At 46.6% G+C, this 14,355-nt stretch overlaps 2 protein-coding genes across 2 annotated transcripts; one reads left to right on the top strand and one right to left on the bottom strand.

The window, feature by feature from the left end:
- The first annotated feature begins 2,401 nt into the window (after positions 1-2,401).
- Positions 2,402-6,915, top strand: LOC100837899 (NAC domain-containing protein 53). Its single transcript, XM_003573166.4, has 5 exons — positions 2,402-3,047; positions 3,295-3,501; positions 4,863-5,594; positions 5,690-5,813; positions 6,165-6,915. The coding sequence occupies exons 1-5, from the start codon at positions 2,550-2,552 to the stop codon at positions 6,563-6,565; spliced, it is 1,962 nt and encodes a 653-aa protein (XP_003573214.1). The 5' UTR covers positions 2,402-2,549; the 3' UTR covers positions 6,566-6,915.
- A 43-nt stretch (positions 6,916-6,958) lies between these two features.
- Positions 6,959-11,152, bottom strand: LOC100837587 (malate dehydrogenase [NADP], chloroplastic). Its single transcript, XM_003573165.3, has 14 exons — positions 10,908-11,152; positions 10,670-10,778; positions 9,425-9,511; positions 9,277-9,361; positions 8,914-9,095; positions 8,540-8,610; positions 8,365-8,455; positions 8,190-8,264; positions 7,975-8,076; positions 7,764-7,886; positions 7,611-7,679; positions 7,453-7,521; positions 7,307-7,360; positions 6,959-7,200 (listed from the first exon to the last, which is right to left on the bottom strand). Exons 1-14 carry the CDS (start codon positions 11,057-11,059, stop codon positions 7,147-7,149), a joined length of 1,323 nt encoding a protein of 440 aa, XP_003573213.1. The 5' UTR covers positions 11,060-11,152; the 3' UTR covers positions 6,959-7,146.
- Positions 11,153-14,355: the final 3,203 nt, after the last annotated feature.

The raw sequence follows: 14,355 nt of genomic DNA, 5'->3' as shown, positions 1-14,355 counted from the left end.
AAATTTTGACAACTCAAGACATCTCTTGTTGAACGAGTATTTCCTATCGCCGGTCTCACTGCATGGCACTGTCAACTCTTTGTCCGAAACCCCGTTCACATCGATCACCACGTGCTGCTAATCAAGTTCCTTCGATCGCCTTCTTCCTCTTTCTCTATCAGTGTCGTCTGTCTCTGTTGGGTTAATCAATTAATGCTGTCCCACATGGAAATGGTGAACTAATCGATGAGCTCATATATGCATAGTATGTTTGGACTTGGACTTGTCTCATGCACTAACGCACGCGACGTACGTAAACGATTTCAAGTTGTTGTTGGCTCCCGATCCATATCAGTCAAATTAATATTACATGCATGTCGCGTTGCAGGAAGCTAGCACGTATAGTATTAGTATATACTGATCCATATCGCTTTCCAATCATTAAGGCAGGGTGTGTGTGTGAGCGGCAGAGCTAATTAAGCTATCCTTCTGACCGTATGAAATACTACTCCGTACTAAACTAATACAGTGCCTGCTTGCTTAGCTACTTGAGAGATGGATCGATCCATGAAACTACTAATTGGTACTCCTTTCTGCTTAATTAATTTGCTGTGTGTGGTTGAATTGTCTGCCTGATCCGTACGCGTAGCTAGTTGACGGAGCAAATCAACCAAAGCTCATCTTAATTTGCTGCCGTCATTCACAAGGCTAGCTCGAATGCTCCATCATATCGGCCAAACTAATGTACTACTCGTGTTTAATTTGGCGAGCATGCAAATATGATGGAGAGCAAAAAAAAAAACTCGGGTAGCCTCACATATCTAGCATCGATATGTGTAAATTTCACATATGCTCCAATATGTTCCAATGTAATTTTTTCTAAAAAAACAAACAAACAGTCCTCTTTTTTAATTTTTGTCTACAAGTGCTCCATCGGGTGCTATACATGTACTGAATATAATGATGTGCGAGAGCTGACATTATCTATTCACTCCGTTTCATACTTCTTATCTCAAATTTTAAAAAAAAATCTTAATATGAGACGGGAGATTGTTTCGCGAGGAGCGTCTCTTGCAATTGCACGTGCTAGCTCTAGCTAGTTGAGAGGAGAAAACTTGGCTCTGAATCCTCTCACTTGGATCGACCCCTAGTTCCTTTTTCCTGAAGTATACTCTCCGACCAATGGCAAGGTCCGGCTAATGATCTGACGGCACGTAGAGATCAGACTGTCAGTCGATGCGTCAGTGAGAGGAGTAGGAGTCGTGGTTGAGCAGAGACACCTCATGGACCTGAAATGTCAACGGTCAAGGGGCGCCAGCTCGCGAGCTTCTTCTGCTGCTGCTCACGGGAAACTTCCGCGTGGACTCGGTCGCCCCTCCCGATCCACGTGGCGCTGCTCTACTGGTTGGCGGGGGTCACTGGTCTACTGTACCAGGCTGTGTCTTGTCTTGGTCTACAGTACATACACTGGCATAATATTGCGAGGCTGCACCCCACGTAAGCTACGCATTTGCAAATCGGTGATTGCATTGCATATTGCCTGCCCCCGTGGAAACGTGTCAGAGTTTTGGGGGATTATACCATGCATGTATGTCTAGGTGCATGTCACTAGATTCAAGTTTCCAAAAATATAAATGCTCGAAATTGATGACTTGTATTTTCTCAAAAAATACATAATATGTGTGAAATTCTTGTTGAAATCTTGTGTCCACAAAACCTGATAAGCCTTTGATTCTGAAAAAAGAACTGACAAGCCTTTTACCGTAAAACGGGAGGGCGTATAAATACATTCTTGGGGAGGTTATGGTCCTTGGGCTGAAAAACAAAGGGTTCACAAGACAAGCTAGTGTTACTCTATCGAGCTGAAGAGCTTACCACGCTTGGCTTGCTATGTGGTGACTTTTAGTGGAGCTGGGCATAATTTTTTAGTACATGCTAAGGATTTGTTCGGTTGGTGCCCAAACTAGCCATGCCACAAATGAGCAGTTTATGTCTTTTACTTTGCTCTCGTTTGCTTCCTTATCAAAATTTTGATTTTCAACATGAACAATTCCATCTGTATATCACATTTTTTTTTAAAATGGAAGCTTATATTGATCTCAACATCATATCGAGCGACACAGCCAAAGAGTATCATACCTCCGGCCTCTGTGTCGAGACGGACATCTATATATCACATAGATTCGTGCCAAACCGTTTACAAATTAGGGGGGCGACATTTGATTGGGCTTCATCCAGCACAAATCAAATAGACTCTAAGTTTACGAGTTATATTTTTTTTGTTCATGTCCAAAACGGCTGAATGATTTGACTGACCAAGAAAGAATTTACTATTTCAGAGAAACAGAAGGTCTGGGCCGTAAAAGAGCCCAGCGGGGAGTATTCTATTGCGATTTTTACTTGTGGCGTTTCGTGATGTGTTCCGAAAAAGCCCCTGCCCTTTCTTATAGCCCAAGCCATCCCTTCTTCCCGGAGCCGGAGACTCCTCCATCCTAAACTTTCCCCAATCCAAATCCCCCATCCAATCTCTTCTCCTCCTTCTCCTCCGGAACCCTAGCAGGCCGAGGTACATGACCCTTCCCTCCTCCTCGTCCCCCTCCGCCCCGGCGGCAGCGGCGGCGGCGGCGGCGGCCGAGCCGGACGACCCCACCTCGCTCGCCCCGGGCTTCCGCTTCCACCCCACCGACGAGGAGCTCGTCTCCTACTACCTCAAGCGCAAGGTGCTGGGCCGCCCGCTCAAGGTGGACGCCATCGCCGAGGTCGACCTCTACAAGCTCGAGCCATGGGACCTCCCCGCCAGGTCGCGCCTCCGCAGCCGCGACTCCCAGTGGTACTTCTTCAGCCGCCTCGACCGCAAGCACGCCAACCGCGCCCGCACCAACCGCGCCACCGCCGGCGGGTACTGGAAGACCACGGGAAAGGACAGGGAGGTCCGCCATGGCCCCATGGTTGCTGGGATGAAGAAGACACTCGTCTTCCACTCCGGCCGCGCCCCCAAGGGCGAGCGCACCAATTGGGTCATGCACGAGTATCGCCTTGAGGGCGACGGCGCCGCCGGGATCCCGCAGGTTTGTTCTTGTCTCCCCCCTGTGGGTTTGGTGGCCGACTTGTAGTTTTATCCATACCTGTGTCCCTAACTAGCTAGTGGGGATTGTGCTGTTTCCTATCTTCTGTCACCAGGGGTGTCAATGTCTGTTCTACTGCTAGTCAATGTTCTGTTTTACTGCTAGTCAGTGTTTTCTGTTCTAGTGTTCTAGTGCTAGTAATGCTTCAATGCAATATGCAGACGCTGATTTACAAAACGTGTGTATACAGGATTCATTTGTGGTATGCCGGATCTTCCAGAAAGCTGGCCCTGGTCCACAGAATGGAGCACAGTACGGAGCTCCCTTCGTTGAGGAGGAGTGGGATGCCGATGATGTTGGTCTGCTGCCACTGGAAGGAGATGCGGACGTCGATGCTGAGCGTGAGGCTCCTGGTGCTATGGAGAAAGGATATCTTCAGATGAGTGACCTCATTCAGGTATACCTGCGACTCGCATGTTTTTCTACTCGCAGCTGTTTTAGTAGAAACTGTGTCTAGTGAGTATCGGATGCTATAATGCATAAAAATCAGTTTGAGTTATACATAGATTAATTTGAGTTCGCACTAATTTGTTGGCCTTCTGTATCTGAAGATAAGAACACATGTATTTCCTCACAATTGTCCATGTTTTCCCTTGTTTTGCTAAACTGATTAGCCTATCAAACAGTTAGGATATACTATTGTACATATTTTGCTCGAGCATGTATGTAGCTGTTCAGGACACATCTTCTTTATTGCAAGAAGCCTTTGTCATACACTGTTGACCTACATGTTGAAATATGCCACTATTCAGTCTTAAAAACACGAAAAGCTTTATTCTTCAGTTTTGACATACTACTGATCCCATATATTTGTATACCTTATTTTAACCTGACCGTCCTGTTACCGTATTTGGTTATATACTGCTTGATAGGCAGCCGATCACCTTATTTTGTCGATCACATTTTTCTTTGGCGAATATAATCTATTAGTACATGAGTTTGTGTAGCCCAATTGGATTGCCTTTTCTAGTATTGGGATTTTTGTTGGGTGCATTTGTATTAGCCGTGGTCAGAGGGGAAAGACATTGTACAATCTTGCCACTATGTATGCTATCATGCTATCACATAATCTGTTATATCTTTGACTTGTGTATTTTCCCATCAATCTGTGGGATGGTAATTGATGGTGCATAGTTTCACTCTAATCTATTGCTGGCATGTTTGTCAAGAAAAACAAGGTTCAAAACATTACTGAGCATGGCTTCTGTGTCACCTTGGTTCAGAGTTGTTGTGTATATCTTTCTCTGAACAGGGATGCTCGACTTCCTTCATCATTGGCGTTTAGCTTGTTGTAACTTACATTGACAAATTTCTATGCCATGCTGTCTAGCAAGGATGCTGACATGCATTGGCTTTTTGACATACATCTTCATATTTCTGCCAGGATTAGGTAGCAAGTCATATGAGATCACGACACACAAGAGTCGTAATGCCATAGTATTCATGTCTATGAGCATTAAAAGGTTGGAATTTTTGTGTTGTTTTTTTGTCTTTAACTGTTTGACATGAGCAAGGCCCTCATGTCAGAGATGATTAAATATGTTTTCTTAACTATGATTTCTTGAACATAATAGTGTTTGTAAGAAATATTGGTTCTACCTAATAAGAGCATACTATTTATCTTTACAGGACTAAATCATACTTTGTGTGTGTGTAATTAGGTTTTATGGGTGATTTTTCCCGTTTTACTCTGATCATTTCTTTATGTAATTAACCCCACTAGTATATCGTTCTAACATCCTGTCTTCCCTTTTTCAGGACTGCGGCGGTCAAAATGAGAATGGTGGTGTTGCTTTGCCAGTTTCTGACAGTTCAAATAATAGCAACCATTCTGAAGTTGCAGAAGGAAATTCAGGGGACATTTTGAATGACCCAAATCTTGGTTCTAATTTTCTTCAGCATGTTGATCCTGGAGAACAAAATAGCCTAATGCTGAATGGAAATATGTTATCTAATGCCAATGGTGGAGATCTTTTAAATAGTTCTAGCCCCAGTAATGCGTTCATGGAGCTGAAGGATTTAGGGTATCCGTTAGGCAATGATTCTGGTGGTTCAGACTGGAGAACACCTCACAGCTTCGAGCATGTAAATGGGGCTAACAATGAGGCTCCTCCCATCACTGGTGAACATATTTTCCAGCCAGACGAGTTGGAACAGTTGTTGCAGTCACTGCAAGATGACTCCCCTTTGGGCTCAACTATCACTGATGTCCCACAGTCTTCTCTAACAAATTCAGTTCAGCCAGAGGATGATTTTCTGATGTTCCATGATGCACCCTTTGATTCCACAATGTTCAATGATGGTTTTGGGCAGTCTGCTGGATTTCTTGGTTCCCCAGTAACGAATCTATCTGGTATTGGCATGGTGGATGATGGTATGCCATACTACGATGCAATTGATGATAACTTATTTAATGATATGATGTGCTCTGGACAGCAGTCAGCTGGTAGTGGCTCCCATCTTTTTAATGGGCCAGTCCTTAGCCAAGAGGTATGCGATCATTTACATCGAGATGAACTTGTGAAACCTTTTGCAGATCATTGATGTGTTTACTGGAGATCACCCACAATTTTCTACTTTTACAGGTCAACAATACCACCTATACATATAGTCCAACTCAAAAGGTTTTAGAACCTAATTTTGTAGTTGGTGCCCCGTCATCTGCTAGGTTACCTGAAGCTGGTAGTCAGTTAAATTGTAATTTACCAGGTAATATGATTATTATGGAAAAGTACAATAGGCCAGCTATATGCTTTCCTTGTTTTGCTCTTTAGCGTTGATTGAGGTTTGCAGACAATGAGCATGTTTGATTACCTCTTGTGCCAGTAAAATCCATCTTTGTTACTCCGAGGGAAATGTTCGCAGTTGTATTTACTTACCCTGATTAAGCAAGATTGGAGTATTGGATCGTTTTGTGCTCTTTTCAAGAAAAAATTAGCTTAGTCCTGCTTAATCAGGGTAACGTGACAAATGGCTGGTGTTTAATTTCCTGCTCGTTAACTTAGATGGCTGTATCTGTAAATGAACATTATTGACAAGTTTTGGTATTGTGTTCCACAGATGCCCCTGCTAGGAGAGGCGCTATTGTAAACCATTTTGTAAAGGTGTTGGATTCCATCACCGGCCCCAATGCTTTTGCATCAGAGTTCCCGCCCAACCTTCGCAAATCCCTGGCTCCTATTTCTGGAGCACACCCTAACACCATCAGTGTGTCTACTGAAGTAATCAGCATGGAAAAGGGAAGCCTAACCGTCGCTTCTCGACAAGACAAGTGGTCCTTCCAGAAGGGCGAAGACATGGAGCTGCTGTTCTCCACAGGCTCTGAGCCTGGAACCCGCATGCACTGCGGCGGCTGCAACACCATAACTGCGGTGCTGAGGAGTGGCTTTTGTCTTTTCTTCTTGTCGGCAATAATGCTCCTAGTGAGCTGCGAGGTGGGGTTGTGCATCTACGGCAAGTAGCGTGCCGGCCTTACCTGGTATTTGGTATAAATATCATGACATTAGGTAATAGTATGTGTATTGAGGCAGAGAACTGGGGACCTCCTGCTGCTGGCCTAAATGTATTGTGCATTGCATGACATGAACGTTCTGCAACACTGGCAGTACCGTTTTGCAGCTCCAGAGCTAGTGTTGTATGTATGAATTCCTCCAGTGCTATTAGTATTAGTAGTAATTAGTACGCGTGAATTGCTTAATAATCAGTAATGCTGCCATTATTATCGGTTCATGTTCCTGGTTCCAATGGCCAGTTTTTAGCTGTAAATATATTATCCTCACAAGTTTGCAACATGATTGTCGCAGAATTTAAATGGGTGGTAATGACTCCGATGTTCACTGCATGGTACGGCAGACTGATGAATAAGGCTTTGAGATGTCATTAGCGCCACATTTTGCTCTATATTATTATCATCTTTGTACAGCAAAGTCTGCTGCATCCTTATTAGATATACAGAAGATAAATAGCTGCTGCAATCTGCAAACAGTCGTTTCTCTCAACTATCCTTCCTTTATCATGTCGGAAAGTCTTCATGTTGAAGCACCTACATCTCTCCAGGAAGCATGGTGTCTCCAGGAAGATCACAAAACGCATTACCCTGCATTGCCAACAACAGACGCTCCATCAAATTCATTTCGGTTGCATGTGAACAACATTACCCTTGCATTTTGCAACACGAGACAATGTTCTTCATGGTCGCTTACCTCGCCTGTAAGATGCGCGACACATCTTTTCTCAGCGATCAGTTCAACTTCACTCTGCAAGAATGTCATTGCAGGGTCGGTTACTTGAACCTGCACGTGTTATATCTATCACTGTACTGTCAATGATAATTCTTACGACTTCGTACCTTCTTGATCCGGCCCCAGAGGAAATCGTCCATTACCACATCTTTAACTAGTTCATAGTCGCCATCACCCTGTACCAAAATGTCATGTGCCAATTGCAGTGGTGTCCATGGTATCATGAAGAAAAACAAAGGGGGATTTTCTCAGTATGAAATTATACCTTTGATCTGCATGGCATGCTGAACACGATGTCCTCTGCTATGCCGTAGGGGTTTCCAGTCGTATAAACCTATGATTTGCCTTTTGCTTCAGAGGCACGACAGAACGAACAAAACAACAACGGAAAAATCCAAAAAATACTCTGCAAAATTACCCCTGTAGAGAACCAATCTCCTTCTGGTGTAGGAGTTACAAGGGACCTCATAGCATCGACGATGGAAACAGCGGTTGATGCAGCTGATGATCTGCCCCATTTTTGGATGAGCACACCTCCTCGCTGCATAAACATAAAATTGCATAATTAGCACTGCCTTATTTGTCCTAAATGATGGATAAATTGCAGATACATGATGAACAGTGTGTACCTTTTGAACAGTTACTGTGAAGTCTTCTTCTAGCCACTTTGTGTCTTTGATGACTTCTTTTACTGGCTTCCCATCAATTTTGGCATTCAAGAAATCAGGAACCTACTCAAGTGGAAATCAGTATGAACAATCAGCAAGACATGCATCTGTAAAGATATGGCCTTTCAAAGTACTATGGACATAGCAGTCTTGTTATCTGTAATCATGATCTTCACCTGAGTTGTTGAATGGTTCCCCCAAATAGTCATATTCGATACTTTGTCATAAAAAACACCTGCTTTTAATGCTAGCTGGAAAAAATATTGTGAGGAAGACAACTCAGTATGTCATTTTGGTGAAATAAAATAACAGAAACGCATCAGAAATAATCAAGATTCTCGACAGCAGTACCTGGCACTTGGCTCTATTTTCATCCAACCTTGTCAGTGCATGAAAGTTCTTTGCTTGTAGGTTGGGGGCATTTTTCAAGCAAATCAATGCGCTACATGCAGCATATACCCACAAGTCAGGCACGGTAATAGGATAAATCAATAACACAGTTAGCAACCACAAAAACTGTCCATACTTAGTGTTACAGGGGTTTCCAACAACTATGACTTTCACATTCCGAGATGCCACAGCGTTAAGTGCTTTCCCCTGAGACAATTCAAAATTTCAGTGCATAACAATACAACTATTCCATGATCATTTGTGCACTCACATTTGTGTTAATACTGGGCGGTTGTTCAAGATTGTTGGCAGGATTCATGCTAAGGGATAACACAGTATTTTTGTTCTTGACTACACAAGATAATTGTGCATCTTTCATGTAAGTAATCAGATAGTTAAGTTTGAGAAATGCTTTCTACAAAAAAATAATTACTTATTATGAGAGGATTTCTTACAATTTTATGACAGTATACTTGACAAAGAAATAAGGAAAAGAATGCAGAAGGAAACCTGTTCAGCAAAGATTTGACCATTGATATCTAGTAAGGCAGCTCGCTCCACTCCAGGGCCTCTGGGTTTAGCCCCAATTAGAAGGGCCCAATCTGCATCTTCGAAGACCACATAAGGATCTATGCCAATGCTGACTTCCCTTAACAAGGGATACAATGAATCCTCCAGTTCCATAGCTACACCTGCGGTTGTGATTATAAGCAAGCATTAGGAAGAAGGGACGGGAGATACATGCGCGGTCCCAGTGATTCATCTATACCTGGGAGTAAAACATTGGAATTTAAATTATGCAGCTAATTAACGTGACCTGGTGTTGCTTCTCAAATGTCAGTAAAAGGCAAATAAGTTGACTAATGAAGCTACCTTCTAGTGCTTGTAACGATCTTTCGGAGCCCAATAACTTGAGTGCTATTGGTTGGTCCTGTCCAAAAACCTCACCGGAGGCAAGCTGCAAAAATCCAGTCAGATAAAAGGTCAACATGTTTTGGCGTTACAAGATGCTACTACTTACTTTGAAAAGCAGATGATTTGATATCATCCCGGCTGCACCTGACACAGCAACGTTCACTAGTTTCTTCCAGGACCTGGTCTTCTCATCCTGCATTCAGTTTGACAGGAGAAAGCACACATTAGTACAAGCAGCTCTGCAGTAGCTGAGCACTGAGCACATCGATCCAACAATCCATGTCAGGGGGATGACCCCGGGTAGGGTCATGACGACACATATTAGCCGGGATAGCAAGAGCAAAGCCGGCGTAAGCAAGTACGCCGGCATCTTTGAGCCGACTTAATAACAGGCCGGCATACCAAAGGTATGCCGGCATATCTATCTTGTCTTATGTGATTGCAGAATAAGTACGAGTTATCTCATCTCGGCTGAGGCCGGCATGCGCCAACGGTCCTATCCTGATCACATGGCGCAAAGTAAAGCAGTGCCCCCTTTATGACGGAAAAGAGTCGTTGCTCACGTCGCTGTGCCGGGCGACTGCACAGTGACGCGCCATATAAGGACAGATGACGAAGGCCGGGGCATGGCTACAGTGCGCGCCGCCTGCAGTATGAAAAGCACAAAGCTGCATTGTCCCCTCCCGGACAATCCGGAGGGGACCATGGGGCGTCCTGGTGGGCCCGGTGGTAGCTAGGGTTAGCTTTTGGTTCACATGTCACTATGACACCTTTGGCCTATAAATAGAAGCTCCACTCCTCCTGTGAGAGGGGTTCCTCACTTAGCCATTTAGGACTTCTCCTTCTTCTTTCTCAAAAAACAGCTCAAGGAGCACCATTGTAGCCCTTAGTATCTCGGTTAATACACCAAAGTAGGAATAGGAGCTTTACCTCATCAAGAGGGCTCTGAACCTGGGTAAACACCGTGTGTTCTTACTCCGTGCGTGGTTTACATCACGCTCTCACTCCTCCGGTTCCTCCTTCGTCCATCGGCCCCATGTTAAGCCATCTTATGACGTCTGCCGTGACACCACCACGACAATCCATATCCACTGATCGATCATTCGAGTCCTCAAGAAGCAACGTCGATCACGGACCAAGAAGTTTCTTTCTTCTCTCCGTCGATTCGGAGAAAAAACGAATTCGATAGGTCAGGCGCAACATCGCAGTCTCCCGGCACCAGCAACGCTTGGGGAGGAATTCTCCAAGAGCCCCGCGCGCACGCACGCACGCACCACACCAATCAAAGCCAGAGGGAGTACGTAAGCCGAACATTTCAACAAACACGTGGCGGCGAGCGAGGGCGACTCACCGCCTTGAGATCGTAGGTGGTGCAGAAGACCCCGAAGCACTCCTTGCCTGGCGCCGCCTCCGCCTCCGCCTCCGCCGTCACCGCGGCCGGCGGCCCCTGCACCTGCTGCCTGTGGGGGATTGCAAAACAGAACCGCGCGATTTACACTCGTCGGCCGTCGCATGCAGCGCTTACAGGACGAGGCCCGCCCGCTAGATGAACTGCGCAGGATCATCCTACAGGTTGGCGGTGCACTCACTTGGCGGCGTCGACGGAGCAGCGGGCCGTTGGCCGGCGCGGGCGGAGGAGGAGCTGGACGGAGCGGCGGCGCGCGGCGTGGGCGGCGAGAGGCCCCGTCAGCGAGCCGCCGCGGAGGGCCTGCGGCGTCGCGAGGGAGGAGGAGAGATCCATGGCTGGCGAAGCAGCCCGGGAGAGTGTGGAGTGGATAGGCAGGCAGGGGAGACGGAGAAGACGGGAGTGGATGAGATTGTTTTAGAGCGCCAAGGATGTTTGGATTAGCCCGCGAATTTATACCCGCGGGATTTAACGGAGGCCACCGCTGCCACGTGGCGCGACGGCGACGGCACGACCGTATGATGCTGTACACACGTGTACGACATGTAGGCCCGGCTCGCTTGTCTGGCACCACCCATGTCAGCGTCCAATCAGCAGCTCTTCTTGTCTTTCATCGATGGATCTCTCTGGTTCTGGAATTTCTGCCATTTTTTCAAGGAATTTCTGTCATTTTCCGGTCCAAAACAACAAGACACATAAATTCTTCCTCCCTTCCATAATTCTTATTGAAATATTACATGTATCTAGATGCTTTTTAGAACTTTTGGACAAGTTTAAGACAATAATTATGAAACGGAGACAGTAGTTGTTATCCATGCAGCTAAGATTCTAAACATTGACCACTAACATACTACACGTGAGTATTCGGACTGAACGGGTACGTGAAGACAGGGACGGAGACAATACAAAGAACTTCCCCTAGCCGGTGAGGATCTCCTCCGTTTGCCACACCAAGCCCCAGTTCCGCTTCAGTGGGGTCCGCTTCACGTGGTTGTCCCCATTTACTACGACCCCCGCCCCGCCGCGTTCGTCACCCCCTCCAGTGGGGTCCACTTAATGTGTTTGTCCCCATTTACTTTCATCGCCGCTACGTCCCCCGCCCCGTCCCGTTCGTCACGGTCACCATGTTACTTGTTCCCTGTGGTCGTGTACCGGATCCATCCCTGCATCACGTAGCTCACCCTCTCCTCAGACCAACTCCAGCGGTTCTATTCTCCTTCTACCTTAGAAGCTTAATTTATTTTGGCAAAAAAAGAAGAAAAAGAACTCGGAAAGCCCTCACCTCCTTGAAGGGCTAACTATATGTATTGTAGATATCTATTCATTTTTGTCAAAAGATACGTTGATTTGTCCTGTTCTAGTTGTTCAAAACCGAAAACAAACTGTGCCAAAAGATTCTACATGCCATGAGGATTCCAAAAAGGTGTAGTTCGTCCAAAACGGCCAAACGGTTCAAAACTTATGAGCGTTTGAAGTTACAGGGGTTTTTCTGCAATTTTACCATTCAATTCGTCCGAGATTAATTTTTACATTTCATTACATGCCACGTGGCATCCTCTGATTCGTCGGTACTGGTTCGGGGTCTAATTAAAACGTGACCGTCGGATTTCATTTCAAGTGCGATGAACGGCCGAGATCGAAGGATACCCCTTCGATCAAAACCTTCTAATCTCGGCTGTCGGCCCAGATCCAACGGCCAAGGAAGCACCGAGCTCACCTCCGGCGGTCTAGGGTTCTGGCGGCGAGCTCCGGCGGCGGTGTGGCTTGGACGGGTGCCACGCGGGGTGCTCCGGTGGCCTTCGGGCTCTAGGAAAACCAGCGATGAGGGCGGCGCGGTGAGGCGAAGGGGATGACACGGTCGGTTCTCCACGGGGACGACGGTGGAGACACGTAGCTCCTCGGGGAGGTGGCAGCGGCGCCGACAAGCTCGGGCGGACGGCTCCCGGAAGCTTCGGTGCACCAAAACGGAAACTAGTCGCGTCAAAATGTGCGCAAAGGAAAGAAGAGAAGGAAATTGACGGGCGTTAAGACCATGTCTCACTGGGTCGACGACGGTGAGCAAAAGACGACCAACGGCCGTGGCTACTCCGGCGAACAATTCCTCGGCATGGGCGTGGGGTGGAGTGAGGGGGTGCGGGGGGAAACAGAGAGGGGAGGGTGCTTTCTATAGTGGCGCGAGGGGGATCTTAAAGATGGGGCTCTAAATCACGTCTTGAAGGCGAGGCATAATGGCGGGCGCGCGCTATATTCGCGGTCAGAGGTGGAAGACGACTGACAGGTTGGCCCCACCTGTCAGTGGCCGTTGGCCGAGGGCAGCGACCGATGGGGCTGGCTGGGCTGGCAGCCTGTTCGGGCGCGCGCGCGAGCGGCTGGCTGGGCCGGTCGGTCGGTCGTGCGGGGCGCACGGGGTGACTGGGGCGGTTCGGCCCATTTGGCCGGGCCGGTCTGTTTCCCCCCGTTTTTTTGTTCTTTTCTTTTCTCCTTTTCTTTTTCTGTTTTTCCGTTATAACTTTTGATTTTGAACTCCAAATCAAACCAAATAAATTCCAGAATTTTTTTAGAATCATATCCTTATATGATTCAACTCTTGGGACTAAATTCCCTTCAAAATAAAATACTTGAAAATACTTTTGCCTATATAATTGCCTCTATGGCAATATTTCTATTAACTTAAAATAGATTTTCAACTCCAAATTGAAAAACAAACATATGGGGTAGCTTATTAATGCAATAAACCCCTTTCTACCGCCTCAACCCTATGGGTTTGGAAAATCCAAAGAGATGTAAGGTAGGATTTAAAAGGCAAAAGTCTTATCCAAAGTGTTTTAAATTTTAAAACTTTTGTTTAAAAGTGCTCAATGTGCATAAATGGCATTATGCTCATGGGTGCAAAAGCATGATGCAGTGGAAAAATTGAGATGTTACGGTGCTAAACTGTGATCCAGAACATGTCCATTTGAGGTACTAGGATGAGCACACCAAACAAAACTACTCATCCAAGCGAAACAAGACTAGACCACTTGTTCGGAGTTGCTAGGCATGGTCCCTCAGTAGGACGGACAATTCGGCCAAATTAGAGTCGGTGCTAAACTTTGATCCGGAACGTGTCCATTTGAGATACTAGGTGTCGTACCAGTGTCCCACGGGGTCCCACTGATACGTGACGCGTGAGTCGCCAGTAACGAAGCCCTGTCAGGGAGGCCACCCGGGAAGCGGCAAGTCCGGGAAGCCTGCCTTAAGGAGACGACCTTTGGCGAAGTTAAAGCTAAGGGCCAAGTACGAGATGCTCCCGGGAACCCTAGTCCCGGGAAGCTGAAGGGACGCCTCCTGGCAACTAGAAGGTGCGCGGGCCGGGAGGGCGCACCCCAGCAACCCACGCTCTGGCGTGCAGGCGGGACCCGCAAAACAGTGAAGACAGGAAAAGACGGCAGGCGCAGTGCATTTAATGTACCGACCGGAGTCTTATCAGCAGGCCTAGCCTTGCTGAGCAAGGCTAGGGTGACTACCCTAGGAACTATTTTTTCTACCGTGTATAGTGGACCGGGCGCTGCATGGCGTCCAGCATGCATGAACAAAAGTGTATTCCGTGTGGCTGTGACACGCGTCTAGGCAACGTGTCACGCTGCATGCAT

This window comes from Brachypodium distachyon, chromosome 3 (assembly GCF_000005505.3).
Source record: "Brachypodium distachyon strain Bd21 chromosome 3, Brachypodium_distachyon_v3.0, whole genome shotgun sequence".
NCBI lineage: Eukaryota > Viridiplantae > Streptophyta > Magnoliopsida > Poales > Poaceae > Brachypodium > Brachypodium distachyon.
Note: the sequence above shows the minus strand (reverse complement) of the source record. Positions and strands in the feature narration are given on the sequence as shown.

Excerpts from the sequence above, each read along its gene's own strand:
- LOC100837899 (XM_003573166.4), top strand. The coding sequence starts at position 2,550 with ATGACCCTTCCCTCCTCCTCGTCCCCCTCCGCCCCGGCGGCAGCGGCG. Across the intron at positions 3,502-4,862 it reads AGATGAGTGACCTCATTCAG|GACTGCGGCGGTCAAAATGA; the intron begins GTATACCTGCGA and ends TCCCTTTTTCAG. Across the intron at positions 5,595-5,689 it reads GGCCAGTCCTTAGCCAAGAG|GTCAACAATACCACCTATAC; the intron begins GTATGCGATCAT and ends CTACTTTTACAG.
- LOC100837587 (XM_003573165.3), bottom strand. The coding sequence starts at position 11,059 with ATGGATCTCTCCTCCTCCCTCGCGACGCCGCAGGCCCTCCGCGGCGGC. Across the intron at positions 9,096-9,276 it reads ATCGTTACAAGCACTAGAAG|GTGTAGCTATGGAACTGGAG; the intron begins GTAGCTTCATTA and ends TCACAACCGCAG. Across the intron at positions 8,611-8,913 it reads GTCAAATCTTTGCTGAACAG|GGGAAAGCACTTAACGCTGT; the intron begins GTTTCCTTCTGC and ends GAATTGTCTCAG.